General features: G+C 34.0%; 5 protein-coding genes across 11 annotated transcripts in view; 3 read left to right on the top strand and 2 right to left on the bottom strand.

Moving 5' to 3' along the window:
- The first annotated feature begins 39 nt into the window (after positions 1-39).
- LOC148607655 (N-acetylglucosamine transporter UNC93A-like) lies at positions 40-4,657 on the top strand. Its single transcript, XM_088547215.1, has 3 exons — positions 40-1,306; positions 1,987-2,257; positions 4,155-4,657. Exons 1-3 carry the CDS (start codon positions 362-364, stop codon positions 4,376-4,378), a joined length of 1,440 nt encoding a protein of 479 aa, XP_088403341.1. The 5' UTR covers positions 40-361; the 3' UTR covers positions 4,379-4,657.
- Positions 4,658-4,671: 14 nt separating this feature from the next.
- LOC148607654 (N-acetylglucosamine transporter UNC93A-like) lies at positions 4,672-7,343 on the bottom strand. The gene is made up of 3 exons (XM_088547216.1): positions 6,058-7,343; positions 5,532-5,802; positions 4,672-4,913 (listed from the first exon to the last, which is right to left on the bottom strand). The coding sequence occupies exons 1-3, from the start codon at positions 6,922-6,924 to the stop codon at positions 4,681-4,683; spliced, it is 1,371 nt and encodes a 456-aa protein (XP_088403342.1). The 5' UTR covers positions 6,925-7,343; the 3' UTR covers positions 4,672-4,680.
- Positions 7,344-8,027: 684 nt separating this feature from the next.
- On the top strand, positions 8,028-14,763 carry LOC148607653 (uncharacterized). Of its 5 annotated transcripts, none has more exons than XM_088547212.1 (6): positions 8,028-8,111; positions 10,152-10,252; positions 10,577-10,679; positions 11,153-11,286; positions 12,664-12,880; positions 13,712-14,763. In XM_088547212.1, exons 2-6 carry the CDS (start codon positions 10,174-10,176, stop codon positions 14,211-14,213), a joined length of 1,035 nt encoding a protein of 344 aa, XP_088403338.1. In that variant the 5' UTR covers positions 8,028-8,111; positions 10,152-10,173; the 3' UTR covers positions 14,214-14,763. The 5 variants fall into 5 exon arrangements, 4 of the variants coding, with proteins under 4 accessions (XP_088403338.1, XP_088403339.1, XP_088403337.1 ...); XM_088547213.1 differs by having other exon boundaries at positions 8,050-8,115; XM_088547211.1 differs by having other exon boundaries at positions 8,069-8,111; positions 10,108-10,252.
- A 759-nt stretch (positions 14,764-15,522) lies between these two features.
- LOC148607652 (leucine-rich repeat-containing protein 47-like) lies at positions 15,523-22,532 on the bottom strand. Its single transcript, XM_088547209.1, has 5 exons — positions 21,507-22,532; positions 21,038-21,154; positions 20,678-20,796; positions 19,214-19,316; positions 15,523-17,361 (listed from the first exon to the last, which is right to left on the bottom strand). Exons 1-5 carry the CDS (start codon positions 22,485-22,487, stop codon positions 17,041-17,043), a joined length of 1,641 nt encoding a protein of 546 aa, XP_088403335.1. The 5' UTR covers positions 22,488-22,532; the 3' UTR covers positions 15,523-17,040.
- A 257-nt stretch (positions 22,533-22,789) lies between these two features.
- Positions 22,790-25,765, top strand: part of LOC148607651 (synergin gamma-like) — a 28,598-nt gene continuing 25,622 nt past the window's right edge. For 2 of the 3 annotated variants that reach the window (XM_088546631.1, XM_088546629.1), the window contains exons 1-4: positions 22,790-22,913; positions 23,924-23,955; positions 24,892-25,031; positions 25,435-25,514. In XM_088546631.1, the coding sequence (XP_088402757.1) occupies positions 22,903-22,913; positions 23,924-23,955; positions 24,892-25,031; positions 25,435-25,514 (263 nt within the window). In that variant the 5' untranslated portion in view covers positions 22,790-22,902. Of the gene's footprint in view, positions 22,942-23,923; positions 23,956-24,891; positions 25,032-25,434; positions 25,515-25,765 lie in introns of all 3 variants that reach the window. The other variant, XM_088546630.1, reaches the window with a different exon arrangement.

Genomic DNA, 25,765 nt, shown 5'->3' with positions numbered 1-25,765 from the left:
CATCACTGATAATTGTTCAGGACTGTAGTATCTAGATAACGTAACTGATAAATCTCCTCGCATTGGATGAAAACTTAATACATTTATCTTTGGTCAGTTATGTAAATTCTGAGCGTATGCAGGTCGTACAGCTGAAAGTTTCCATTTCATTTGACATGTGATGACCTTAGTGAATACTTTATTCAAAAGCACGGTGACACGGTTACTACTGGATATCGAAATGATTTTTTCACCAATTATGAATCCACTTCCGACATAAAAAGTGGATTAAGTGTTCAAAAAGTGGGCATTACAACTGGAGTCTTGGTATCCTTTGCCATTTATTTTAGATTTCTGGTTTTAAAAAAAAAAGATCTTCAATATGGATACAAAAATGCGACGCATGTCTCCTTTGGAAGATGAAGACAATCTAATGGACTGTGACACAGAAGACGCTTCTGTTAGGAAGAGAAAACTAAAAATAAATTTCGGTGCTTTGTGTGTTATATGGCTTTTTACGTTTACGGCTTACTCAGGACTTCAGAATCTTGAAGCTGCTTTATACCAAGATGTTGGGTTATACACTCTAGCCGCTCTCACTGGTGGTGGTGTAATAGCATGTCTTTTGGCACCGACCGCCATCAGCTATATTGGTTCTAAAGGAGCGTTAATCATATCATGGTGTTGTTTGTCATTTTTTGTTGCAGCGAATTTCTTTGGCTTTATCGGGAAGGGTTTCAATTATTTGCTGATTTCGGCTGGAGCAGTAGAAGGACTTTCTACCGGTCTCATGTGGACTGCTCAGGGAACCATAACGACTACTATAGCTATGGAGTACCATACTCTTATCGGTGAACCCATGGAAAAAACATTAAGTAATCTCTTTGGCATATTCTGCATGTCTTTCCAAAGTACACAAGTTTGGGGAAATTTGATCTCGTCCCTTGTTCTTCAACAGACAGGCACAATAACAAAGCATGAATCGAACTTGACTTTCTGTGGCGCAGATTTTTGCCCCGCAGACGTACTTGTTTTACGCGGGGGTAGTCATGGTAACGGCACAGGCGGGTCATCAAGTCTGCCAGAGACAAAACTGATAAATATTCTCACAGGAATATATTTAGGTTCTACAATTGTCGGTCTTCTTATAACAATTTTTGTTTTAAAGCCTGTAAAATCTTCTATGAGCGATAAAGGTGTGACACTGAAAGCCCGTCTTTTAGCTACAGTCCGCGTGCTCACTACGAGATTGGATATGATGCTGCTTGTTCCGTTCAGTTTATACACAGGCATGGAACAAGTCGTGATGTATGCTGAATTTACAAATGTGTGTTAAAATTAAGTTAGCAAATAAGTTCTCTTTGTAAAAATTAGCGCCCCTTGGTATGTAAAGAAATCATATTACTAATTATTTGATATATTATTTCATTTGGTTTTTTTACAGTTTAATTTTAACACAGTCGTTATCAAATAGACACATTTGTTGTTATTTAAGTCGCATAATTCTTATATTTCATATCACACTCAAAATATTTAGGGAAAATAATGAAGGGTTTAAATGAGAAATCATAGACACTTTACTGAAAAATCACCCACACACTATAGGTTTTTATATGAGTCTCAGGGGTGCCCGTGGAAAAGTGTAAAAATGGAGAAAGAATTAACTGTAGTAAATTAGGATGTTACAGAGCAGTCCATAGAATCAATGTTTCATTATATAGTCAGTTTCAAACAGATCTAGATGTAACTGACAATTTTTATGATACTATCAGCTGGTTTGTTTTCATAATTTTTAGTCATTACATTTTCAGTAAGTTTTTTAAGGGCATGAGCAGCTGGTAGGTTCATCCAGTTTTGGACCCAAGTCTGTTCATAGCCACCTAAAATCGTATACCTTATAAAATTGTGGACCGATCGATCGCTCTAATGAATTACTTTTAAGTAATAAATAAGTTGCATCATGCAAAATATATGTATTGTAATTCTTTTCAATAATATTATTTCCAGTCTTTTGTAGCATGTAAACTTGGAATCGAATGGATCGGCTACACAATGATATGTTTTGGTGTGTGTGACTGCGTCGGGTCTTTACTTGTGGGATTTATAGGAAAATTTACAGGAAGACCACCATTATTTTTGGTAGCGACAATTCTAAATCTTGGAGTGCTTGGAATCATGAGGTTCTGGTCATTCCGTGATGAAGTTCCATTTTACTTGTTTTTCGTCATACCTGGAGTTTGGGGACTAGCTGATGGCATATGGCAAACCCAAAGTAGCGGTAAGAGTTAAAATGTAGTCAAATTCAACGCATGAATATTCCAGACACCTTTATTCCAAGCTCGAACAAACACTTATTTGCTATTGTTTTAAAACATTCGATAGTTTTGCTGTTTTTGACCTGCATGTTGTTATTAATCTTGTCCGAACACACCTACAGTATTGGAGGCTTTAATACCGTTCCTCCGTACTCCAACAGAATTTGGTAACAGAGACATTTTCACCAGTTTTAGCTTTGCTTATATCTCATGATCTAAAGGTGGATTTATATTATTGATGTTTATAAATCTGATCCGGTAGTTCCGGTTGTTCCTCGTTTGTTCCGTCACAGCTCCTTGTTCTAAACAGTCGGGTGCTATTCCATATAACAAAGTTAGACTTGCTTACTGTTCCTTGCAGTCATTGTATGTAGGCACTAACAACATGGCATTATACTTTCTGTTCATTCAATAAAAATTTAGCTTTCATGGTTGTGGATGCATTATTTAAAGCAAACAAATATCGAGTCTCATGAAAAATAAGGTCATCTAAACAGAAAGTATTGCTAGAGACTACATGCAGTGACTGAATTACTCTTATTTTATTATAATTGTGTCCTCTAAAAATAAATTTGTGGATAAAGTATGGAGGTGTGTAAGACGTGGTAACCACAGTTCTCAGAAACATACTTTAGTACTAATTCTATAGTTAATTGTTACAAAATGTACCATGGATCAGGTCATCGCTGTAGTAGACTTCGGTCATGTCTTTTGATAGGCAAGGCAAAAGAAGAATACTAATAAATAACGATAATAATGATATGTCAAATTCATGGAACAAGATACTTAAAATTAAGAAATGAATCACAGAAACTCCACTTAATCATTGTTTTACCACGGGCTGGCCATTTATGTCGCATTGTTTTACCCCGAGCGATAGCGAAATGGCCAGCCCGTGGTAAAACAATGATAAATGGAGTTTCCGTGATTTATTTCGATTCTAATAGGACCAATTTCTACATATTTTTTAGTAGACGCAGCCTATGTGTTGCACGAAATATTAGTCAGGTGTTTAGCATGATTTTTCCATGGCTGTGGTCTAAATAGCTTTGAAACACGTCATATTAGTATACACCATAAGCACTTTTATCTAGAAATACACGCTATATGATAACTCCATGAATATTATGTTTGTCAAGAAGGTTTCACAATTAAGTGTTCCCTAGGACGGTTTAACCACTTGAAAATTTGTAGACATGCACTTGATTATTCTTTCCCGCCATGTTTACTGAATACATGATTTTTACCTTCTGTCTGTACTGTTTCATTTGATCTTTCTTTTCAGAAAACAAATTCCTATCTTTGTTGATTTGGATATATTTCTGACAAAAATAACAAAGTCTAACTATCACCCAGTTCCGTAATATTTCATGAAAATCAAGATCCTATGACCTTGCACACCATCATTATGTGTAGAAATATTCTCCAAAAAGTCATCTCAGCACACAGACTTTTCATCATGTATGATCTTGATTTATTATCAACATGACACCCAAGACTAGTAGTTCCCAAATATTACAATTATTAGTAGTTATAATGGAAGCGCGAGGTTTAACGCACTATAAAACCTAGTTAATCCCGCCAAATAACTGTACCGCCACGACCATTGCGGATGCTTACATGTCAACTTTCCATTGTTTGTCTTGATATTGTTATTTGTTAAACGGACTTTCCTTTTTGACTATTCCTTTTGACTACTGACTAGAGTTTATCAGTTCGGTAATATCGTGAGGATTAGTCTTTATTGAAATATCAATTTTTCGTGAACACTGAAAAGAGACAAAGAAAGAATATATTATAAACCTTTTTTGTTAATTACAAACATTCATTTCAACCTCTCTAACGTTTTGTCTTTTTCAGCACTTGTAGGTTCTGCATTCACGGACGAACAAGAGCCTGCGTTCGCTAACCTCAGACTTTTCCAAGCCGTGGGGTTCACGGTGGGGTATCTCTACAATGTTCATTTGTGTGAATATATCAAATTGTACATCGCTGCCGGAACTTTGATCGTGTCAATGATACTAGTTGGTATAGTAGAAATCAGAGTTAAAATGAGAAACAAGACAGTTGGTGGAATCATTTAGATTCACAAATTTGGTTTTGATGTGACTAATTTTAAAATTAAGTTCTGGTTTGTCGGAGGGATAACTTAAGTACTCTTTAGATGTTAATCTGAATGCAGCATAAAACTGGATAATGTATTATAAAAGAGATACATTTTAATCTAAATTCAATGCCAACTGTTGAACCAATAAAAATACATCAAATGCAGTTTTTTTTATCGTGGTACCTTCTGCCAACTATGTACTTCTGTTAATATTCAAGTTTTATTATTGCAATAATAAAGCCTGTTTTACAATGCATACCAATCTTATGTGCTTTTTGTTTAATTCGACGTCTTTTTGATCTTTTTGGTGGTTTTCCCGTTCTTAATTCTCAACTCTATGACGCAAATCACAGTAAATGTCACTATAAGGTTGATCCCAAGAATATATAGTTTTACGTCCTCACATAAATAAATATTGTACAAATACGCTATGGCAAGGCCTAACGCTTGAAACATCAGGTAGTTTGAGAAAGCGATCTCTGGACTATCATGGAAAACTGCTCCAACCAAAGCTGAGCAAAAAAAAATAAAGAAAAAATCATTTTTAATTACTTTGTCTTTGAAAATAGATTAGAAATAGTTAGAAATAGTCAAATAACTTTTTCAATTCTTTTTTTTTAAATTTTTTTATATAGCAATATTTTTTGCGCTTCTCAAAGTAAGCTTCTTTGAAGTAATGACAATGTTTTAGATGTAGTCTACAAAGACAAAGGAACTGGTTTACAAGTATTTGACTAGAGTCATTTTTATATGTTTCAAGTACAGTGAAATCTATACCAGACCCTCTTCTGGGCTTTAGAATTGGTGTTTGGCGTACTAAGGTTCCAAAGCATTTAAACTGATATAAAAGGAGATTACAAAATACCTTTTTTAGACAGATTTTATGATTTTTCAGTGGTGTTTCACTGTATATGTTCAACTCCATATATTCAAAACAATATTATAAATTTATATATGAATTTAAAAAAAATATGTTTGTCAACTGTATTTTTGCTGATCCGAAAGTGCAAATTGGTTTAGTTTGTTTCCCATTGCAAATAAAAACTAGCAACTTATTTACAGCAAGAAGCAAAATAAAAAGAAAGAAAAAAAACACACACACTAATACATTAAACAGCAATGATACCTACCATCACTTTGAGATTGCCAAACGGCGTCACTAAATCCCCATATTGCGGGAATAAAGAAAAACAGACTAAAGTATGTCTGTCCTTCTAACCGCCATAGTCTGAGAAAGGCTAGGACACCGCCGTTTAAAACCGAGGCTATGACGAAAAGTGGTAGTCTTCCGGTATGCTTCGCAACAATCGCTACCATCAATGATCCCATTGTATCACATATGCCAAAGCATATCATTGTATAACCAATCCACTCAACTCCTAGCTTACACGCAGTGAAGACCTAAAAATCAGAACACCAGACATTGAAATACGTAAAACAATCTTCAGATTTTGCATATGTTCGTATACAATATTTTTTCGAACAAAAAATGACTCTATAGACATTTGAAGAAAACAAGCATGTACAATGTTCATTTTGCCCAGACTAGATATAATGTGTTACTTTTCCAAATTTCAAATTGTATATATATTCTCAGCATATTTAAGGAAAATTTTTTGAAACTAAGGACGTCATCAAAGCAAAACCAATTCTTACCGTGGTAAACTCAGCGAACATCAAAACTTGTTCCATTCCCGTGTATAACGCAAACGGTACTATCAATACCATGTCTATAGAGGTAACCAGTACTTTGACATTGGCCATCAGTCTGTCTTTTTGAGCACCGTATTTATCACTAAACGATGATTTTATTGGTCTTAATACAAATATGGTTAATAGTAAACCGACAAATGTACATCCTAAATAAATTCCTATGAGAATTTTTTCTAGTTTCTCATCTGGGCCAGATATTGGTTTTGAAATGTTGTTATTCAAGTTTTGGTCGGATGGGCAATAGGTAGCACCGCAGAATGTGGCATTATTCTGCTTAGTTGATGCTCCTTCAAGTTGAAAAACTGCAGATGATATCAAGTTTCCCCATACTTGTGAACTTTGGAAAGCCATAAAGAAAATTCCAAAGAATCTGCTTAGTAGAGTGTCCAGTAGTTCTCCGTTTAGTTTCTGGTATTCAACGGATATCATAGTGACATAACAAGATTGGGCTGTCCATAATAAACCAGTCGAAAGGCCTACGATTGCGCCACCTGTTATCAAAATTTCGGGCTTTGGGTAGAAATTTGCTGCAACAAATATACACTGACAGAAGCATGCCACAATGAGAGCCCCCTTTGATCCGATATAACTAATGACGGTTGGAGCTACCAGACATGACACTACTCCACCGGAAGTTACTGCCGCCAAGGAATATAGTCCAATCTCTGCATTCACTGCAGCCTCCAAATTCTGTAAACCACTATAGGCTGTAAAAATGAAAAGCCAGATAAGACAGAGTGTTACAAAATTGAAAATAAGACTCTTTTTTTGTTCACTTATATTTTTTTCCTGATCACATTCGGTCTTCATCGTTATTTGCTGACCACCCCAAAAAGAGTTACATTTCACTTTCCAACAAGCAGCCTTAAATGATACGGTCAAGATTAAGCCGGACTTTTTACCAACATTTAAGATGGATAATAATGATGTATGTAATTATCGTAAGAAATTTATCAAACAAATAGCGCTGTTGCCAACCTATCTGTACAGAAACGGAATGAACACAATGTCGAATGTAGTCACAGAAACATAGAAGAGCTTTTAATTTAAGTAAAAAGGTTAGAAAGACAACACGCTAAAACAAGAACAAGAATGTTTCAAAATATCATGAAAGCAAGTTGAATCCCATTTATATCTTAATCGTGTTCGTGTGCTACTGTTTTTTTCTCAAATATTACCATAGTACTGCGAATGTTTTCTAACCATTCAAATTATCAATACTAAGTATTACGATTGTTCTAGAACTAACCGAACTATAATCACAATAAGTACTGCAAATGTTCTCTAACCATTCAAATTATCAATAGTAAGTATCACCACTGATCTATAACTAACTGAACTATTATCACTACAAGTACTGCGAATGTTTCATGACAAAACCTACAGAACTTAATACTACGACTGCTCTGTAACTAACCGAATTACTAGCAATTAGCACTATGGTTGTTCTATGGCCAAACCAGCAATAGTGTGGAGTACAAATTTACAAAAGTAATGTATCATGATATATTTACTGCTGAAAAAAGCATGGCTATGTTCAACATGCTAAAATGTCGGGGAAAAAATGACGACGCCACAGTAAATGTGACCAGCGTTATCTGCATGAAATTAATCGTTTTCTTTAATCAGAATATGATCGTGGTATGCTGACATGTAGTACGATGTTCGTACACAATATTTTTACTTTGCATACATGTCCCTATATCGAGCTCATGGTTTGCTCGTGGTCCCATCCAAAAAAGATGCGTTACATGACACGATTTAACGTAAAATCTACACAAATTAACTCGATACTTTCGTGAACAAACTTATTAGGACTCCGTAGAGTATTTTATAACATGAATCACTCCTAACAGAGAGAAAAAAATCTAAACATATGTACACTTGTATACACAAATTTATTTTGCGCATTTAAATTAAACAAATACAAATAAAGCGCTAAAAATAGACATGACAAAAAGTCAAAACAAGGAAACGGAAGCGGAGAAAACGAGCTTGTAGGTAATTCATGAAAATAGCTAAAGATTTTTTCTAATGATTTCATAAAAACAATTTTTTCTTTATTACGTGCACATAAATGCATTAGATTGTTGCTTCCTTGTTTGAAAAGAAAGATTTTTAGGAAGTAGATGCATGAAACTTAATCAATGTAAGCAGATAAAATGTACTTATTGATTAGTTCTTGTCTGTGCGCGAACAATCAATGGAATCGATAGAAACATTTTTTTTTTCATTGGCAATCTGCACGTCATGAAAGAGTAATCAAAGGAACCAAGGTTATAGCGGTAATCAATAGAATGTATTCCAGGGACAAAGACCAGACATGGAAAACAGACATACACAACAAAGAACATAAAGTAACTACAATCATACATACAAAGTAACAAAAATAAATGAGCAACTCGGACTCCACTAAAAACTGGGAGCATGGACCAGGTACACCGGTAGGGTAAGCGTCCTCTGCTTTTCTAGAAACACCCGTCGAGTTGCTCATTAAAAGTCAAGTCCGGGGTAGACAAACGAGGAATGGAAAACTATGACCCGTTGAATAAATCAGTTTTCATGGTACAGATGGATACACCATAACGACCCACGAGTTCATGATGACGACCATAAAACTTATGTGGTGATAACTTCAATCTTGTAGCAACATAACCCTGTTCCAGAAGTCTATTTGTTAAAGTTCTAGTGGGAAAAAATTGCATCTTTTAGAGTTTAGAGATAGTTTACCTGATCCGAAGTTCGCTGTTATACCCTTTAGACCCATGGTTTACTTGACCCGAAGTTCGCTGCTATACCCTTTAGATCCATGGTTTACCTGATCCGAAGTTCGCTGCTATACCCTTTAGATCCATGGTTTACCTGATCCGAAGTTCGCTGTTATACCCTTTAGACCCATGGTTTACTTGATCCGAAGTTCGCTGCTATACCCTTTAGATCCATGGTTTACCTGATCCGAAGTTCGCTGCTATACCCTTTAGATCCATGGTTTACCTGATCCGAAGTTCGCTGCTATACCCTTTAGACCCATGGTTTACTTGATCCGAAGTTCGCTGCTATACCCTTTAGACCCATGGTTTACCTGATCCGAAGTTCGCTGTTATACCCTTTAGACCCATGGTTTACTTGATCCGAAGTTCGCTGCTATACCCTTTAGATCCATGGTTTACCTGATCCGAAGTTCGCTGCTATACCCTTTAGATCCATGGTTTACCTGATCCGAAGTTCGCTGCTATACCCTTTAGATCCATGGTTTACCTGATCCGAAGTTCGCTGTTATACCCTTTAGACCCATGGTTTACCTGATCCGAAGTTCGCTGCTATACCCTTTAGACCCATGGTTTACTTGATCCGAAGTTCGCTGCTATACCCTTTAGACCCATGGTTTACCTGATCCGAAGTTCGCTGTTATACCCTTTAGACCCATGGTTTACTTGACCCGAAGTTCGCTGCTATACCCTTTAGACCCATGGTTTACTTGATCCGAAGTTCGCTGCTATACCCTTTAGATCCATGGTTTACCTGATCCGAAGTTCGCTGCTATACCCTTTAGATCCATGGTTTACCTGATCCGAAGTTCGCTGTTATACCCTTTAGACCCATGGTTTACCTGATCCGAAGTTCGCTGCTATACCCTTTAGATCCATGGTTTACCTGATCCGAAGTTCGCTGCTATACCCTTTAGATCCATGGTTTACCTGATCCGAAGTTCGCTGCTATACCCTTTAGACCCATGGTTTACCTGATCCGAAGTTCGCTGCTATACCCTTTAGATCCATGGTTTACCTGATCCGAAGTTCGCTGCTATACCCTTTAGATCCATGGTTTACCTGATCCGAAGTTCGCTGCTATACCCTTTAGATCCATGGTTTACCTGATCCGAAGTTCGCTGTTATACCCTTTAGACCCATGGTTTACTTGATCCGAAGTTCGCTGCTATACCCTTTAGATCCATGGTTTACCTGATCCGAAGTTCGCTGCTATACCCTTTAGATCCATGGTTTACCTGATCCGAAGTTCGCTTCTATATCATTTAGTTAACGAACACTAAACAATAAGATGGGGCAGTATTTGACGAGTTCGAAGACGAATAGAAAATGTGAAAAGAAGAACGCCATAGAAATTGCAAAAAAGATAGGTAAGCAAAATGATATAGAAATAGGTTTTATTTCATATGCTTTACATAGCTTTAAAAAATAATGAGTGAAAATGGACAACGAGCAAAATATGCATAAAAAGATATCGTGTAAGACGAACCTAACAAAATTGAAGGATTTCTGTTGAAAACTAATTTTATTTATTTCGAGTTATTCAACTTAATTCAAATGCAATTTGACATGTATATAGCTCTGATTATATATGTTTTGATATATATCTTTGTACTTGTATTGCAGTAAGTCATTGCAATGATATTATTAAAACTGACTCAGTCTTGGTGATTTGTTCTATCTTATTTTTTTAGCTAAATCTGGCAATGTTAATCAAATAATCAGAGTCGGGACACCAATGGTTGCATTAAACTGGACTGAATACACAAAAATGACAGCTTTGACAATTGCTTGTTTGTAAGATAGTAAAAAGTTGGTAGAAGAAAAAAATAACGATGATTGTTTGTCTCCTATTGGTCATTTTTTAGTAACAATTACCATTCTCTACCCAGAGTTAATGGTCTTTTCTCTAGAATGGAATCGTAGCAGACCGGTCTTTCTCTGGATAAAGCGTACTTTGTGGAAAAGAATGGACAATTACATTTTTGTACTTACTGTATGTGGTATGAAAGAGTCAAATCGAGAGAACCCGAGGGAAGAGCACCGTTTAAAATCTGACAGTCGCTGAGCAAATATGTAAAAAAGAAAGTAAGACAGAAACAACGACCAACATAAAGAAGTCATGAACACACACACACACACACACACACAGAGTCATGTTGAGATTTGTAGATATCTTTGTTGATTTTTTGTTATGTTCAGACAAACAATTTAGAATAAATATATCCTAAAAAAAAACCGAAATAATATTTATAGCCTTATTTTATCAGTTTCAGAGACGTTAACTTGGTCAAACTTTTGATTGAAAAAGGTGCCGACTTGAACTTGTATTGTACTGGTACCCCTTTATACTGTGCTGCTATAAGTGGAGACGTTGGAATCGTGCAGTTGCTGATAGAATCAGGTACAATGATTGCAAGGGAATTATACTTATATCTAGTATTTATACAGCGAAACTAAACCAGACCCAGAAAAAAAAACCAACTATATCAACCAGACATTTTTCAAAGTCCCCGGATATAAGTTTAAATGAATTTTGAAACTTAGTAAACATTTCAATGACCAAAAATGGGTTCGGTTTAAACAGGTTTTACTGTACATTGCTTACATACATAGCCAGACTCAGAAGAAGGGCTCATGAAAATAATGTTTTGATGTTATGCCTTTTAAGTTAAAATATTGAAAAATACTAAGAAAGTAATCTGGTTCAATATGTAGCTGTGCGCTGTTAACAGAAGTAAATGATAAATATTTTTTAAAACTTTTCTTGAGGAATAAAATTGGAGTCCCGATTAGGACCCCTTTTTGTAAATCTCTGAATCTAGGTGGTAAATCTTGAATATTCACAGGGGTCCAGGAGAACTACCCTTGTAATAAAGGGAAGAGGTAATTTAACGATAAAACATGCAGAGATATATACCTGACTAAATAGAACCCTTTGGACTTCAATCGGAACTACCCGGCCATTTCCGCTACACAAACACAAAGTGCGGAGTTCCGATTATTTGGACTTAAAAATAGGATTGGTTATGACAGGTGTTTGGTTGATTAAGTTTCGAAACACAAGCAAAAGAGTTAACAAGGGAACCAAGATTCTAGTGGAAATCAAAAGAATGTAAGCCAGGGACAAAGACTAGAAATGGAAAACACACACGCGCAACAAAGAACATAAAATAACCAAATTAATACTTATAAAGTAACAAAAGTAAATGAGAAACTCTGAGTCCATTAAAACTGGGAGCATGGACCAGGTGCAACGATAGGGTAAGCGTCCTCTGCTTTTCTAGAAACACCCGCCAAATTGCTCATAAAAAGTCAAGCCCAGGACAGACGAAAGAGGAAAGGAAAACTATAACACATTGAATAAATCAGTTTTCACGGTGCAGAGGATACACCTTAACGACTCATGATGACGGTCATTAATACCAAGTAATATTTAAAAGAACTTTAAAAGTGTATGGTTTAGACAGTTTTTCGGGTTCGGTTTAGACAGGTTTCACTGTTAACACGTCTGGTGACATACTACTAACAGATTTCCAATGTCGTTGAAAAACGTTTATCTGTAAATAAAACGAAAGATCAAAAACTTTTTAAAAAAGTCTCTAAAAAGGTACAAAATCGCTGAATCCGAATAAAAACAAGGCAATACTTTGGGTAGGTAAAATTAAGTTTTAGATAATGAAGTAAAAGTGTTATAAAGGTCTGAATTGACCTCTAAATTTATTAATGACATAAAAAAATCAGTTTGCTTTTGTAGTAAAATCTTAATGTTTATTCGTAGGTGCTGAAGTTAACAGCTTCCAGGGTCTCCCCCACCCGATAAATATACAGAAACCCTCAGACACACGTGCCATTATAGGACCAGCTAGATATGGCCCGTACAGAAGACTTCCTATTAAAAAACCAGACCCTTTAGATATGCCCAAGGTCTTAAATTTATATTTAAAAGCAGGGATAAAAATGAATACTACGTCGTGGGGTCCATGTTTGTTCTTGGGGTAAGTAAGGCCTAGCATTTTTTGTTGTTGCTTTTTATTGTCTTTTCTATATAATGTAACACCTAAATAAAATCAAAACAAATATTTTTTTTTAACTTATTTGTGAAAAAAAACACAAAATGAAAATAGTCCCCCGTCAAGTTCTCCTCCCGAAGTACTCTAATTTAAAGGCATGAAACCCTATATATGCACTTTTTGTAAGCGTTTTTTTTTCAAATTTCAGTAGAAATGACTGATTGGAAATGACTACATCTAGAAATGCTAGAAATAAATTCTGATTGGTATTTCTCAGGAAAATTATGGCACTACAGCTATATGCAAAATATAGGTAAAGTGCCTAAAAACGTCGATAAACCACAAAAGTCGGATGTCCTTTTGCTATTTTCCTGGTGCTAGGGCTAATTACCCTTTTCAGCAATCTTGGTTTCACATATTTAAGCCTTTAAAAATAGTAATAATAAAATAAAACAAACAAACAAAAAGTGTGGATTCGTCTTTTTCATATTTGCTCAAACTCGTAAGACATATTCACCTGATCCGAAGTTCGCTCCTATTGTGAAAAAAATGTGTTGTTTTTCTTTGAATGAAAGCATATAAGAGTATACACTTTACTTCCATATCTCAAAATCTAATAAATATAGGCATAAATTAATCAAATATATATCATATTGCCGATGGACCAGTGAGCATAGAAAATTTCCCGCTCAAAATTGATGACACGTGATAAATATCACTACGCCAGGTCTCGTACCGTTAATACAATAATTTCTCCCTATACTACGAAACGTGAGAAATTATACTTGTTAAAGGGTTCATGAAATAATATTTCAGGAGAGGTAAGGTGTTTAAGGCCGATGGATCTGAGGTCATGCAATGCTACGATGGACCGTGGTTTATTTGCACAATGGCATTGATACTTCTGCAACATGGCATTGATCCTAATCTATACAGAGCAAGGGATGTTATCCGTCAAATTATTCGTCACAACGCACTGAATATACGAAAGGGTACAACGTGTGTGTCAAGTTCTGTGTTATTTGAAACATTTTTAGCAGCTGGATATAAATTTGAAGAATCCGAACTTTCCAAATGTTATCCCCTTTTAGGGGAATCAAGATCACGCGAGCTGTATAGAAAATATGGAGCGCCAGCTACCTTAAAACATCTATCAAGAAGTGCAATAAGGACATGCATACTTTCTGTTAATAACGACACATCTGTCTTCAGTTCAATCGACAAGTTAACCCTGCCAAATTTAATGAAGGATTATTTAAAACTCTCAGATGTCGTACCACTGGACACTGATTCAATAATTTGTTACGAACACAGATGAAACATCGTTATAAAATTTAACCAACCATGCTAGTAATGATGTGGACTCGTCTAATGGTTTCGCTTTAACCAAAATATGAATTTCACAACAAATTGACTGTCGTACCAATCCCAGCATGCTCATCACAAAATGACTTGTAACATTTGAACGTGAATCAGTACATGAACGCGCAAACGGTCTCATCACAAACTGAATGTTGTAACATTCACAAAATGGCTGTTGCAACTCATTCAATATGATTCGATATGTTAAACATTTTATTGTGAATTATATTGAGAGAGTTACAGGAGTCATTTAATTTAAATGACTGTTGTAACTCTCTTGGTATGATTCACAATAAAATGAATGTTGCAAAACACTATTAAAAGTATGATTCATAAAAGGACTTGTAACACTCATAGCATAATATTCACCACAAATCGACTGTTGAACACTCAGTATGATTCATCATAAAATGAATTTATTTTGAAACTTGTCAAAATTTTGTCTGCCATTAAAGAAAAGATGGGTAGGGCTGGAAAACTTAGCCACCTTTAACACTGACCTTTCACATTTTTGTCTGTATTTTTGACGGCATTTTATGAAAATGATTAAATCCAGAATTTTCTGATTTATAACATACATGCAGGTACTATTAAAGACCCACAATTTGCAGACAAATTTGTAGAAACTATTGAAAACTTATGAACACCTTTGGTAGTGGCTACAGAGACCATACTACTGTCTTATATAAAACTATTACAAAATTTTCCCTTATTACTGAAAATGTATTACTGTGAAGTACTATTGTTGGTTGGGTACCACTTTTCATGGTTTTCATAGGAAGGCCAATCCATGAAATTTGGTTCCCATCAAATAGAAAATTTTCATTGATGTGTATACTGAAAACCACGAATTCAAGAATCCATGAACTTGGGTTTCTTTCCTTATCCACAAAAATTGGTATCCAAGAATTAAAGAACTTTCACAGTAAATTTCAAGGTTGCTTAATTTTCACAGATTTTGTCAAGTGAATATATTCACAGGTATCAATTTTCACCTAAAAAAAATTGACATATACTGTGTAAAATCAATTTTGCAGGTAATGTTTTCACAGTTTTCTGCACACCGTGAAAATAGCAAAAATTAATATGTTTACAATATTCAATTTAGTTAGGAACATCTTGTCTCTTGTTATGGTCATATTTTAAAGGGAAAAAAAATCAACATTACGGTCATCTTGTCAATATTTTTACATTTGAAATTCTTATTAATCATACATTTTACATATTTGCTTTCCACTTCAAATTCCAAGCTAGGGAGAATTACCAACACTTTATCATATTTATTTTGTTTAATATCTTCAATTAACAACTTTGTAAAAGACAAATATTTTTATTCACAATTTTCTCCCTTATCTTAAGATGATAGTAACAGTCATCAGCTTTACCCCAGTAATTCATCGTGACGATGGCATACCAAATCTTTACTGAAGTGTCTATTCTGACGATGGCATACAAAATCTTTACTGAAGTGTCTATTCTGACGATGGCATACCAAATCTTTACCGAAGTGTCTATTCTGATGATGGCATACCAAATCTTTACTGAAGTGTCTATTACAATACATAACAAACTATACAATTAAACAGAATTTGCAAATTCCACAAAAAACGAAATCAAAACCTGAAAATCTTTTTTTTCTCTCCAGAAAGATACAATAGCATTTAAACAAGGAATATTGAATATTCACTTCATTTTAGATAAATTAAACTCTTAATATCATATTGTTATAGCGTTCATATTTTTTTTTCAAATTTGAAACAAATAATATGCTGTAAAAAAAATAACCAATAAAACGTATAAAACTCCATCAAATCATGAAAACTAATTATCTAAATCTCCTATGAAAAGGAGAGGTGCCACCAGTGTTCCTTCGAAAAGGGGGTGCTATGACATTATTTGCCATTTTTTTTTCTCAATTTTACACGATAATTACAAATTTTCCCAAAATAAGGGCGCCAACTCCCTGCACCCCTCCTCTTGATCCGCCATTGATTATGGAATACACATGGGAATTTTTCCAATGAAAAACACATCAGTTACCAAGTTAATATACTATGAAGTTACTTTTGCTTGCACTTCATTTTTGATGGATTGGTCAAATCTAATATCAGTAGTTATGGAGTTCTAAAATAGATACCACAAAAGCTTTGTAATATTACATTCAAGAGAAAACAACTAGAGGAAAAATGTCCCATAGAAATGTAATAGGAATATATATTTTTCTTATAATATCAAGAATTTAAAGTTTTGTGGCTCCCATCTATGAAAGAATATGTCAAAAATTGATTCTTTTTACAGATTTTTAAAGATATTCTATAGACCAAATTTTAATTTTTTTTTATCAACAAGGAAAAATCCCTCTATAGTTATATAAAATCTTATAAGAAATGCCAACACTAATGTTCAATTTTGTTAAAATCAAGTGCAGTGACCTACCTTTTTTTTAATTAAAATTCTAGAATATGTTCATCGAACATGGTCTTGGAGAAAAATTAGAAAAAATATATATATCGACAGAAATCTACTGTCAAACATAGCTTTCTTTCTCTTTATATTAGAAAGTTTTACAACATAGATGTCCATAGAATACATTTAGTTGTATGCTTTTTTTTTTCTATTGCACTAAAAATGATATAAGACTATAAAATCAAAATCATAGGTTCTATTCTGTATAGAATAACAGTAAATTTAGAATCACTAAAATTTGATCAAATAGAAAACAAAATCCATCCCTTTCCAGGTAATTAGTAACAAATGTTTCAGAATTAAAATTTTATAAGTCATTAATCATAATTTCTGACAATTTCAATTGCTTCATTTGGTAAGTCAGCTCTGCTTGGGTAGACAGCTTTCATATTGCCTTCTGTGTCTAAAATTTTGACTTGCTCAACAATCAAAGTCTTTTTGACTCTTAGTGGAACTTCACTTGCAGTTTCAGTAGATCCACCTTCAGCGCCATCTACTTCCTGTATTGATTCTGGTTTGGGTGTACCTACACCCATATCTAGCATCCTGTACAGCAACTCATCCATGACCTTCTTGCAAGTCTCCAAACTTACATTACTGGTTACTTCTACAAACAGATCTGTAGTGTCCTTCGTTATCTGAAAAAAAAAAAAAAAAAATATCTGTAAATAATTTAATTTCAGATGTAAGCTGCTTTCTCGTTGGATAAAAAATTTTGTCCATCATCTCATAGACCAAATTTAGTTATGTGACTGTAATGTTGATTTTGATGCTAAAATTAAATTATAAGGAATGACTGTTATATTTTTTTCAGTCTATTTGAAATAATCTCAATGCCCATGGCACACTTTTAATGACTGATATATTTTCAAAAAATAGAACAGACATTCTTTAAATATTTTCAAGTTTCTAGTTATAAATACTTAAAAGGTATTGCATGAAAGGTTTTCACCCAAACTGGCATTGAAGTCCAATAACTCTTGACTGCAAAATATGAAAGCCACATGGTGAAAGTACAAATACAATGCTTTGTGGAGCACTCCCCAGCTAGATAGGCCCGGAGAGGTTGAAACCTGAACAGATTGGGGAAATACGAACATAAAAATTCAAGCTTGACATAGCTCTGAATTTTAATAGTGATTATATGCATGATTCAAGATAATATTTGACCAAAAATGGATATGGTCAAATAACTTAGATACTTGCAATAAGACTTGAACAGACAAACAGATAAAGTACTTTAAATAGATCTGAGAATTTTGTTTCTGTACCTGTAGGGTAAAAAAATCAAAAGCCCAGATCATAAGAAATAAACAATTCATGGCATTTGGTGAAGAATTTTTTAGTTTAAACAGAAAAAAAAAACAAAAACAGAAAATTGACCAATATGTGTATAAATTAAGTACCATAACCCAAAAATGTAAAATCCAAAATACATAATGATGAGAAGCTTACACTAAAAGAAACAAACTATTAAACACATTTTCAAGAAAATTGCTTGAAGCATTTTCAGGTTATTGCACAAATATTGGAAATCTCAGCCCTTTTTTTATGAATAAAGTCCCATCAACTCAAAAAATGAAAAATCTGAAATTTATAAAAATTCATCATGGTTTTAATTGAAATTACTGAACAGGTTCTGAGTTATAGTTAAAAGTACTTCCACCACGAGAAAGATCTGGTGGATGAATATTAAGTGTATCAAATTGATTGTTTCATAGAAATACACTGCCTGTTGTTACAGTATTCAATTGAAAATATATTTTCCATAACTGACTGTCAAAGAAAAATTCAAATACATATAAAGAAGTTAGAAATATATTTTATCAATGCCTTTGATATCCATACACATGTAAGGATTCCAATTGTGATTGGCTACATTTAACCCTAAAAATAGATTTTCAAGATTACACATTGAGAAACAAAATAAAAACAGAATGAAACAAAACAAACAAAAATGGAAATGAAATTTAAATTTTGAATCACCTGTACTTATAAATATCTCATGACTTCTGAGGTTCAGTGTCATAGGTGCTTTGGTTTTAATTGATAGGTGTCTCAGAGGTATACAAACAATTGAGAATAATATACAAAGCCAATGACCAAGCTTGTTGATATTGGTAAATATTTGACAATGGAAATTGTACATAAAACAAAGTGTCAGCTAAATGGTGCCTGATTAAAAGCCTATTCTATTGTGCAGATAACATATGCAAATGTTTAGGATGCACCTTTGATGTGGAAATAAAACCTACAATCGATTGACTCAAGACATTTTGAAACAATACCTTATCAACAGTACACATGAATATAACATTCTAAAACTGTCGAACATCAGGTAATCAAAGATTTGATTTCAAGAAGTATTCATGATTTTATAAATAAATTTATTTTTTCTGATTGAGGGTGTTTTTAACATCCTCAACTACCATTTCGGGTCTTATACAGATGGAACTTGAATGTTCTTACAAATAAAAGCTATTTATATACCTTTGTTTTATCACTATTGGTGATTGGTGGAAATGAAATCACATGACCTTCACCATCAACCAAACATGGGTACTGTGTCTTGTCTTTCAACAGGTCTAAATACCTGAGTAATTATATAAAATATGTACAATAACAACATTCCAGGTAAAGAGCCAAAGATACATGTAAAAATATAAGGTCATCAACAGGATGTTAATGTCTTCAAAATTTATAGCATATCCTATTAAAATGATAGCTTTAGTCCAGAATGATCTCATGTACCAGTTACTCTAATAAATCATGGCAGAAATGACCAATATGAGAAGACTGTTGTAAATGATTTGTTTTGAGAGATTTTTTTGCAATTTATTCCTTCGATTTGTATTGCATTTGATAAAATTATCAACTATGTATGCAAAAATGTATGGAAAATCCATTGGTCATTACAAAATTTTTTCAATATACATAGTGAACACTTACTGTGATTTTTTTTTCTGAAAACATACCAAATATTTCTAACTATCTGTTAAATTTGATACATTGTATGTAGTGGTGAGTGTTGGCCCAATAATTGCAGGATAAAACAAACAAAATAGATGTCATCAGTCAGTTGAATCTTTACAAAATCTTTTGGTAAAATATGCAGGGTTTCAACCTTCAGATCAATGTTCAATATGAACAAAACTTAAAGTCCACAATAAAATGTCAGTAAAAGGGTCTAAGATGTCAAATGAAATACATCATGCCAGAGCTTGCCGAAACGACACAGACTTTTTGTATCGCGCTAGAACTCTAACAAATAAGCTTCTGGAACAGGGTTATGTTGATACAAGATTGAAGTCATCACTACAGATGTTTTATGGTCGTCATCATGAACTTGTGGATTGTTACAGTGTATCCATTTGAACCATGACAACTGATTTGTTCAACGTGTCAGTTTTCCTTTCCTCTTTTATCTACCCCAGACTTGAATTTTTATGAGCAACTCAGTGGGTGTTTCTAGAAAAGCAGAGGATGATTACCCTACCGGTGCACCTGGTCCATGCACCCAGTTTTTAGTGGAGTCCAAGTTGCTCATTTGTTTTTGTTACTTTGTATGTATGATTTTAGTTACTTTATGTTCTTGGTTGTGTATGTCTGTTTTCCATGGCTGGTCTTTGTTCTGGGATTACATTCTTTTGATTACCGCTAGAACCTTAGTTCCCTTAATTACTCTTTCAAAGGTCGTAGGTCAGAAATGGGTCATGGACCTCAATCAACCACTAATTTCAACTGCATATGATATTTCAAATCAGCATCAAGACATTCTAAATATATCAGTCTGATTAAAAGTTCGTTCTGATATAAGGATTTAAGATTACACATATTATTGGGTTGCACTTCTCTTCTTTATAGACTGTCAAATCAGCAGGTTTTTGACATGCATGTTAAAGTTTTTTTACGTTTTGCCTGGTTCTTACAAAGACTTTTACTTAAATATCTTACTTGTGTATTCCTGATACTGTGTTGCGTTTCTTTTCCTTTCTCAAGTCTTCAGCTTCTTTATTTAGATCTGCCACAAGTTTTTCTCCACTCACCTCCTTCTGCTTGAACAATGGAACAATCTGTAAATGACAGTCATGATAAGAATGATTTGATATTGACCTAACAAATTATTCTACACGTATGAATTGGAAAACATGTAGCCCGAGATGCCATTAAACAGAATAAAATTGACACATAAAATAAGCATGTTTAATGAATAAATTAGGCAAGTCATAGGGAGAAAACCAAGTACATATACAAGGAGTTAACACAGGTTGTACAATTGACAACACTTCGTGATGTCTTTAAAAAAAAATTTACCATCAAGTGCTGTGGAAACTTTGCATCATACATCAGTGGTTTCTTAATAGTTTTCAACTCATGTGTTGCTATGGTTGCAGCCTGTCTTTTCTGACAAATCTCATCATGTAGTTTTGTCTGTAATAAAAAAAGATCTTGGATCAACACACAATACTTCCCTGTCTAATCATAATGGAAATTACCATTTGTAATAGATTTAAAAAAATATCTTGTATAAGCACACAATATAACAGAAACTAAAAAAAAATTCTTATGTCATATTGTGTGTACCATTGTTAAATCAATGGTCAAACAAGTTCAGAAGACTAAATACATTATTGTTGTAGTACATATGATGAAGCAATCATAATGAAATTACTTTTGACCTTTATGCAAGTTTAACAAACTAATGTACATGAATATATATATTTAATGTATGTTTACTGCTCAGTGAAAAAATGAATATAAAAAGAAGTATGTACATTTTTACCTGAAGATTGATAAAATGCTTGTATATAAGTAGTGATTTATGCAAGTAAAGCTGTCTCACAACACAACACAGTATGTACTGCCTGACTGATAGCACTGCTGGTGTAACCTGTACTGTGTAACCTTCATCTTCGTGGAAATGCAAAACACTTATCATATCTCTTAATACTTCTACATCTTGCAATATCTTCTTCCCCTTTTTCTTTTTCTCTTTTGTCTTCTTTTCTTTTTTACCAGACTGCTGTTGTTCCTTCTTCAACATGTTTGCTAAATAATCTAGTACTGACTTTGTGTGGCATTGTTCAACTAGTTTACCAAATCTTCTGTCCTTAAATTTGTTTCCTTTCAAGCTTAATTCCTTTAATTTCGGACAAGCACTTAATTCTGCAGGTACACATTTTAGTTTGTTGTTTGATAAATCCAGAAAATTCAAATGAGGCAAGTCTGAAATTTCTGCTTGAATCTCCTCAATTTCATTGTCACTTGCATGGATATGACTGAGGTGTGATAATTCCTCATCATAAATTCCAATTGGTAAAGCTACAAGTTTGTTGTTAGAAATGTTCAAAATATGAATTGATTTGAGATTTTCTACTGATGGGAAGGAACTTATTTGATTTAAACTACAGTTCAAGGTCTCCAAGTTGATCAATTCACTGATGCCATCAGGTATTGCTTCCAACTGGTTGTTAGCGACATCTAGGCATTTCAACTTTTTAAGGTGTGAAATTGTAGATGGAATACATGTTAGTTTGTTGTTGTCAAGGACCAAATTGGTCAGATTTACCAAACATCCTATGTCATCTGAAAGTTCACTGAGGCAAGTATGGGAAATATCGAGATAATTCAAACTTTGAAGCTTGTAAAGACGTTGGTCAACACCATCTTTTTCTATATATTTTGAAATACTTGGCCCTTGGAGTTTTAATTCATGTCTGTTCTCCTGAATTACTACAGAAATCTCGTGCCATGTGGAAGTCATGATCTCGCCTTGTGAAATCGTGAAATTTAAGTGAATCAATGTTTTCAAAGTGCTTGCAAATAAATTTGAACCAAATCGGAATAACTATGGAACTGAATTTCGGAATAAGAAAATGCAATTTTATGACGAAAAGTACGCTTTTTCAAACTACAATAATTAAATTTAAAATAGATGAAATATATTACGTATATCATTTTAACGATTTGCTGCAAATACTAGCAAATTTGTACGTTGTTTCGATGGACTATTTGCCGGAACATTGAACCGGAACCAGATATGTTTTTATTTTAGAACGTTTATAACTCTGCGTTAGACAAGCGTTTAATTGGAAAAGATCAACAGATGTCAACTAACTGTCATTATGTGGTCATGAACTGAATTAATCAATCATGTAGCAAGTAATTGGGGATTTAAAATGTCGGACAGGTATTGAAGATGTGATACTTATTCTAAAGTAAATAGTTTTGTCCCGATACACCTAACATTTTCACTTCGCTTGACTTAATTTTGTTGGAGTTGTGGGGGAGTGGTCATACATTTTTGCATTGTTCTCTACTCTTGCTGAAGAATTGTGACACAAGATATGTTGAAATGCAATCTACGTATTTTAAGTAGAGAGAGCTTTCAATAACAGTATGAAAAACAGTTCTCATACTTTGCATGTAGACTTAAGTTATGCTAACATTTGAATCTCCCATTTTTAGATGCCTCATCCCCTCCTCCCTCTCAGCAATACAAGCTCATGTTTAACACTGGAAAGCAAAAATAAATAAGGGGCAAATGAATGTCTTGAATGATTGATAGGTGCTTTACACTTTTATATTCACAGTAAGTAATTTAAGAACATTATACCGAATTATGGAGTAACATACATGTACATGTATGTAACTACAGTGAATTCTAGTTATATCAGCACATGATGAAATTTGCACCTGGTGACATCAGCACCTCGCATAGTCAAATTGGCACCTTGTTTTTTGTTATTAATCAGCATGGTCATTGTTAAAAGATGGCCTTGTAAGAACAACCTTTAAATAGTGCGAAAGACCTGAGAATGACAAATAACAAGATCTTGGTGACAGCACTGGTGTTGAAGCAGGCGTGTCAACCCTCCACATCGTTGTTGGTACATACACTGGACAGTAACGCTCCAGTGTGAATCTGGTATACAGTGCTGTAATGCATTAACTACACTTATCGTCCACAGACATTTTGGTAGTAATTTTGAATGTCAATTTTATATAACTGATTCTAAAAGTTATTTTCTATATGCACAAGGTCATAAAGAACAGTGTATTTTTTTTTACTGGAGAAGACTTACTTCATTAGGATTATATACTTGTGTCTAATCCTTGTTGTATGATATTCTACAAATACAACATGTACAATATGTTTAATTTAAATCTTTCATCAAATCCTGTTTTTTTTGTTGGTAGGAATCCCAGAGCACCCATGAATAATCCAGTTGGTGAGTATGATTAACTGCTTGAATTGTCCATTCAATTTGTGATATTGAGAGGAGTTGCATGTACATAATAGAAGTTTTTATATACAAATGTAGATCTGTTAGTGTAGTCATTTTTATACATGTATAAAATGACTACTGAAGTTGCATTTTAGTTAAAAGCTTGAGAGATTTGTCTACAGTCAAAGCGCTTTAATTTATGCAGGAGTGTGAGTTTTTGAGATTCATCAAAAGCAAGTTGGTTCATGGAATTTAACCTTTATTTCATTTAACTTCTCCTTTTAATGATAGATACAAAATATAAATAGACACCACAAGCAATTAGATTTTGTTCCACAAAGGTCAGACTGGAGTTAATTTTTGGGGTTACAACTTGAATTTTTAAGGAATGAGGTATTTTTTTGATGCCTGGACAATATCTTCACCAAGGTTTGAAATTAGCAGGGGCCCACTCGCCAGTGGCCCATAAAATTTGTTGTGGGCTACAAAAATTTCTTTTGTGGTTGTGTAGAAGTGTACATACAAAATGTATTGGCTACCCAAATTTGTGCTGCAGGCTACCAATCCAAAATTTTAGGCAAAAGCCCTGTTCACTATATAGTAAATGAATGGATGTGTTTTGACATTGTACAACAAGGTGCCATCCCTGAAAAGAAAAGGTTTGGATTGACTTTTGAGGTTGTAATTGGACAATTTAAGAATCATTAGTGTGTCCGTACTCCCCTTCATTGTTCAGGGTTGTATCAAGCTGCACCCTGCATAGCATTTTATTTTATATATTAAATTCCTCCCTCAGCTGATATGGATAATGCTTCATCGTCATTTACTTGTCTACTCTGGCAGGATTTTTTCAACAAATGATTTAGATTTGATCAGTTGGTTTGATTTTGGATTTTATATTTTCTTTAATATTTTTTAACAATGTTTACACTGTTTTAGGCAACTTTGGAATGCAGCAGTTCCCCCAACAATTTGTCCAGCCAGGAATGGCAAGGTTTCCTATGATGCAACAGCAAGGACCAATGATGCCATCACAAGGTCAAATGCCACGACCCCCAAATATGATGTTTCCTGGACAGGTAAGAAAGAGCAATCGACTTCTGAATTCCAAAATTTGATTTCTTTAAGTATTTTCAGGCATAACTATTCACAGAATACAATTTCCTTGACTTTAGCAATAATTATTCCACTTTGAATTTTTACTTTACTGATTTTCCCTTCTTTCATCCTACACAACAATGAATCTTGAAATAATAGAAAACTGATGAATTAAACTCACACTTTTACTGCTGTTTTAGACACAATGGTTCTATGATGTTGAGTATTAATTCATTACCAAATTAAAATGTATATTTAGCTTGGATTCACTTCATAAATTATACTTGCGCCCACTTTTTTTTTTACCAGTTTTCATGTGTTATAAACTGAATAGAATGAAAAAAATCCTATGTTTTGATCCTCAACTGATTCTGTGGCTTTCAGATGGGTACGAGAGGACCTGGTCCTGGAATAGCTCCACCTCCTTACAGACCTACAGGGATGGGGCAGGCCTATAGGGCCACGTAAGTATTCTTAAGGATATAACATTATTGGTAGTTGAATGGTTGTGTTCCCCCAACTTTTATGTTAACAGTTTTTTTTTGTATTTGGTGTCTGTCAGATAATTGATTTTGTATCTATTATTTCCAATGTTTTCCCTATGAATTTGAAATAGCAGAGTGCTCACTGGTATACCACAGCTCTTTATGCTTTTCTCAAGAACTATACCACAATGTCACAATGTAAATTGAAGGGTCCTCAATTTTTTTGTATC

Source organism: Perna viridis, chromosome 9, assembly GCF_037379345.1.
Source record: "Perna viridis isolate PV_CMFRI_1.1 ecotype Kerala chromosome 9, ASM3737934v1, whole genome shotgun sequence".
NCBI classification, from domain to species: Eukaryota; Metazoa; Mollusca; class Bivalvia; order Mytilida; family Mytilidae; genus Perna; species Perna viridis.
The sequence above is the reverse complement of the archived record's forward strand: the minus strand, read 5'-3'. Positions and strand labels throughout refer to the sequence as shown.